Source organism: Limulus polyphemus, unplaced genomic scaffold, assembly GCF_000517525.1.
Source record: "Limulus polyphemus unplaced genomic scaffold, Limulus_polyphemus-2.1.2 Scaffold10123, whole genome shotgun sequence".
Lineage (NCBI taxonomy): Eukaryota > Metazoa > Arthropoda > Merostomata > Xiphosura > Limulidae > Limulus > Limulus polyphemus.
In genome coordinates, this window is record NW_013675733.1 from 17,553 (window position 1) to 20,682 (window position 3,130).

At 32.6% G+C, this 3,130-nt stretch overlaps 1 protein-coding gene across 1 annotated transcript in view; it reads right to left on the minus strand.

The window, feature by feature from the left end:
• LOC106476246 (F-box/LRR-repeat protein 5-like) overlaps positions 1-3,130 on the minus strand; it is a gene marked incomplete at its 5' end in the record, with an annotated part of 19,071 nt that overhangs the window by 13,866 nt on the left and 2,075 nt on the right. The window contains one exon of the mRNA XM_022380174.1: positions 1,468-1,736. Coding sequence (XP_022235882.1) covers positions 1,468-1,736 — 269 coding nt within the window. The remainder of the gene's footprint in view (positions 1-1,467; positions 1,737-3,130) is intronic.

Sequence of the window (3,130 nt, forward strand, 5' to 3'; positions counted from 1 at the left end):
AAATAATTGATTTTTAGAGTTTCCATACTATAACTTCTAATACATTTTGTGTGTCTTTAGGAAATCTTGCAAGCTTTCAGTATACATTAAGAGTCATTTGTAGACAAAAAATGAAAATTTTTAATAAAGTATTTTCACTCAATACATCTCCACGAATATATGGAATCAACATGTTGACTGCTCCAAGTTCAAACTGATTTTCATGTGAAGATTAAAATTACTTTTCTTCATCTGAGAAATATCAATTTTCATTTGTGAAGTCTCTAAAACCTTCTAAATAAATTTGAAATGTTGATATATTTTATCTGTTATTTTTTTTCTTTCTAGAATGACTTCAAATTGTAACATGAAACAACCCTTGTTTATCCTAAATAGCTTTAAACTCATAACAGCGTACATCTTTTTATATTTAAGTTTTATTGCTCTTTGAATGGTGTGTAACTAATATTCCCACCACAGAAGTTGTAAATCACTTTGTAAACGTGTAGCTCATGTTACCCTATCGATTTACATAATGCACGGGCTACTCATGAGTTACTCGTGTGCATACCTGTGAAAAATCATTATCATTGTTATTCTTTATTATACCTAATCTAATCTATCTAACCTAAAAAGTTTCAAATTTTTACATATTTTCTCCAGCATGCTTTTAGAGTCCCTTGTCAATACTACATGTGTGAATACCTTATCCTCTAGCCATCCCAAGCAGTGGGTAGCAGCCATGAACGCCATTTACATGCTGGACATTGTCACACTGTATGCCTTGCTGTTTTAGTGAACTGTTTTCCCATTCATTTGTTCTGTATATGCACATTCTGACCACTGTCCAAAGCAGATACATCCACCTGTACATATCACTGCATTTCCATGTTTGGATCAATGATAGACTTTACTTTTGATCAGGGGCACTGGCAACCCACTAGTGACATTTTCTACCTAAGTCTATTTATTCATTAGTAATGTTTTTATTAATTGAACATTAATTACAAACTAAGCTTTATCCCACATTTTGGCTTCTAATATTCTACCATCTTCAGGGAAGTCCTGAGAAGGATTATTTCCGTACTGGAATTTGACTCCGGTTCTTCTCGATGGAAGACTAGAGCATTATCCATTTGACTGGGGTATAAAACCCCATCAAAGTTTGACTCAACTAACTACATGAATATTTTTAAGAGGGGTACAATTATTTACGTATTATTCTGATTTACTGTATGGTCTTCTCTGGCGCGATGAGTTATTACACGTAGATTCATGAAACCTGATAATTCTAACTTTTGGTGGTCAAATGTATTGATATCCATATGAGATGTTGTTTCTTTTTACTTTCAAGTGGGTCTTTAGATGATTTGACGTGTACAAATTGTGGTCAGTTATATTCTATTGAGATCTCTGACATAGGGAAAGATTATTAAAAAAAAGTACTAGTATTAAAATAAGAATCAGATTTACATATAGTTTTCTTACCAAACTACTAGTGAGTCCTCTAGAGGCAGTGAGAACAACTTTATGCACTCCAAGACCAACACGAGGAAGCAGGTACTTAACAATTCCTTTCAAAAGATGGCTTTCATGAATGTGGATTTTTCTTTCTTCACAACTCTCATTAGTACCACAACTTGTCTCACTATCACTGGATTCATCCAAGTCAGCATCCTCATCATATAGTACAGAATTACAAGAAGAATACACCCAGGGTGGATTCACAAGGTCTTGTCTGCTTACTCTCCAACTACCTGACATAATAAATACAAAAAATCTGGTTGTCTCAAGGTGCACTTGGCCAATAGGTAAATCAATTGAAACAACAACAGGAATTTTTATACAGTGAGTGGGTCAAACTTGACCAACAAAAAGGAATTAGACTCAAGTTTTTTAAAATAAAACCCCATTTTTCTTGGAAGATTGCATGTAGTGATTTGACCACAGGAGAGAAGATTTGTTAACCAGTTTCAACAACATAAGACAAAGCCTGTTTAACAGCATTAAACAGTCATGTAGTGACATTTTTTAATAAAGTGAAACAGCCATATCCAGTAAAAATTCTATATTTCTTTATGGTTTTATCAATATATAGACATGCTACTGAACATGAGCCAAGTCTTAACAGAACAAACAATTGATGTAATTGAATTAAATGTATCGTGATCATAATAAATGTATGACAATTATATCAGTATGGTGAAGGTAATATTCATTTAAAACTGAAAACAAAAGATAAATCATGTGAGCATTTAAATGTAATAAATGTGTATCAGTAATAAACACACTTATAGAAAGAATAAAAATAAAGCAGAAGGTATTAAAACATACATAACTATACTATCTAACGTGTAAACCCTCTATCTCTATTGAATGAAAGCTTCTCGGGGATTCCTTGTACTTCCTGTCCAGAAATACTGCGGTATTTTCTTTCTATTTTAATGCTATAAGAGTGATTAAATTTAGGTAAAGAGTGCTCATTAATAGAATGTTCTGCAACTGAAATGTTATCAACCGTACACATCATTGTAGCTAGAAGTCAACCGTACACATTATTGTAGCTAGGAGAAGTCAACCGTACACATCATTGTAGCTAGGAGAAGTCAACCGTACACATCATTGTAGCTAGGAGAAGTCAACCGTACACATCATTGTAGCTAGGAGAAGTTCCAGCCAACACTCTTTATAAGTCTCTCAGATTCACCAGTATATTTTTCATTACAGATGATACTGTAAGCTACATAAATTTCTTCAAAAGTCCTAGACATCATGTGTGATACAATGTGTCACATTAGGGGGAATTCAGGATTTTTTTAAATATTGCCTAATAAAATTAAGAACTTAAAGTTTATATACCATTAAAATATGGATTATTAGCTAAAATTTTACAATATACTAATTGATATAACATAAATAAAAAGTAGTTTGATAAAATTTGAATGTAAGTCACTAAAACCTTGTGACATGTGCAGTAAATGATGCCCAGGCTAAATAAAGCTTAAAACGCAAGAGTACTTAAAACGAAAGTATGCACCTGTTACATACTTAAAACATGAGAGTATGCACCTGTTACGTACTTAAAATGAGAGTATGCACCTATTACGTACTTAAAATGTGAGTATGCACCTTTTACGTACTTAAAATGAGA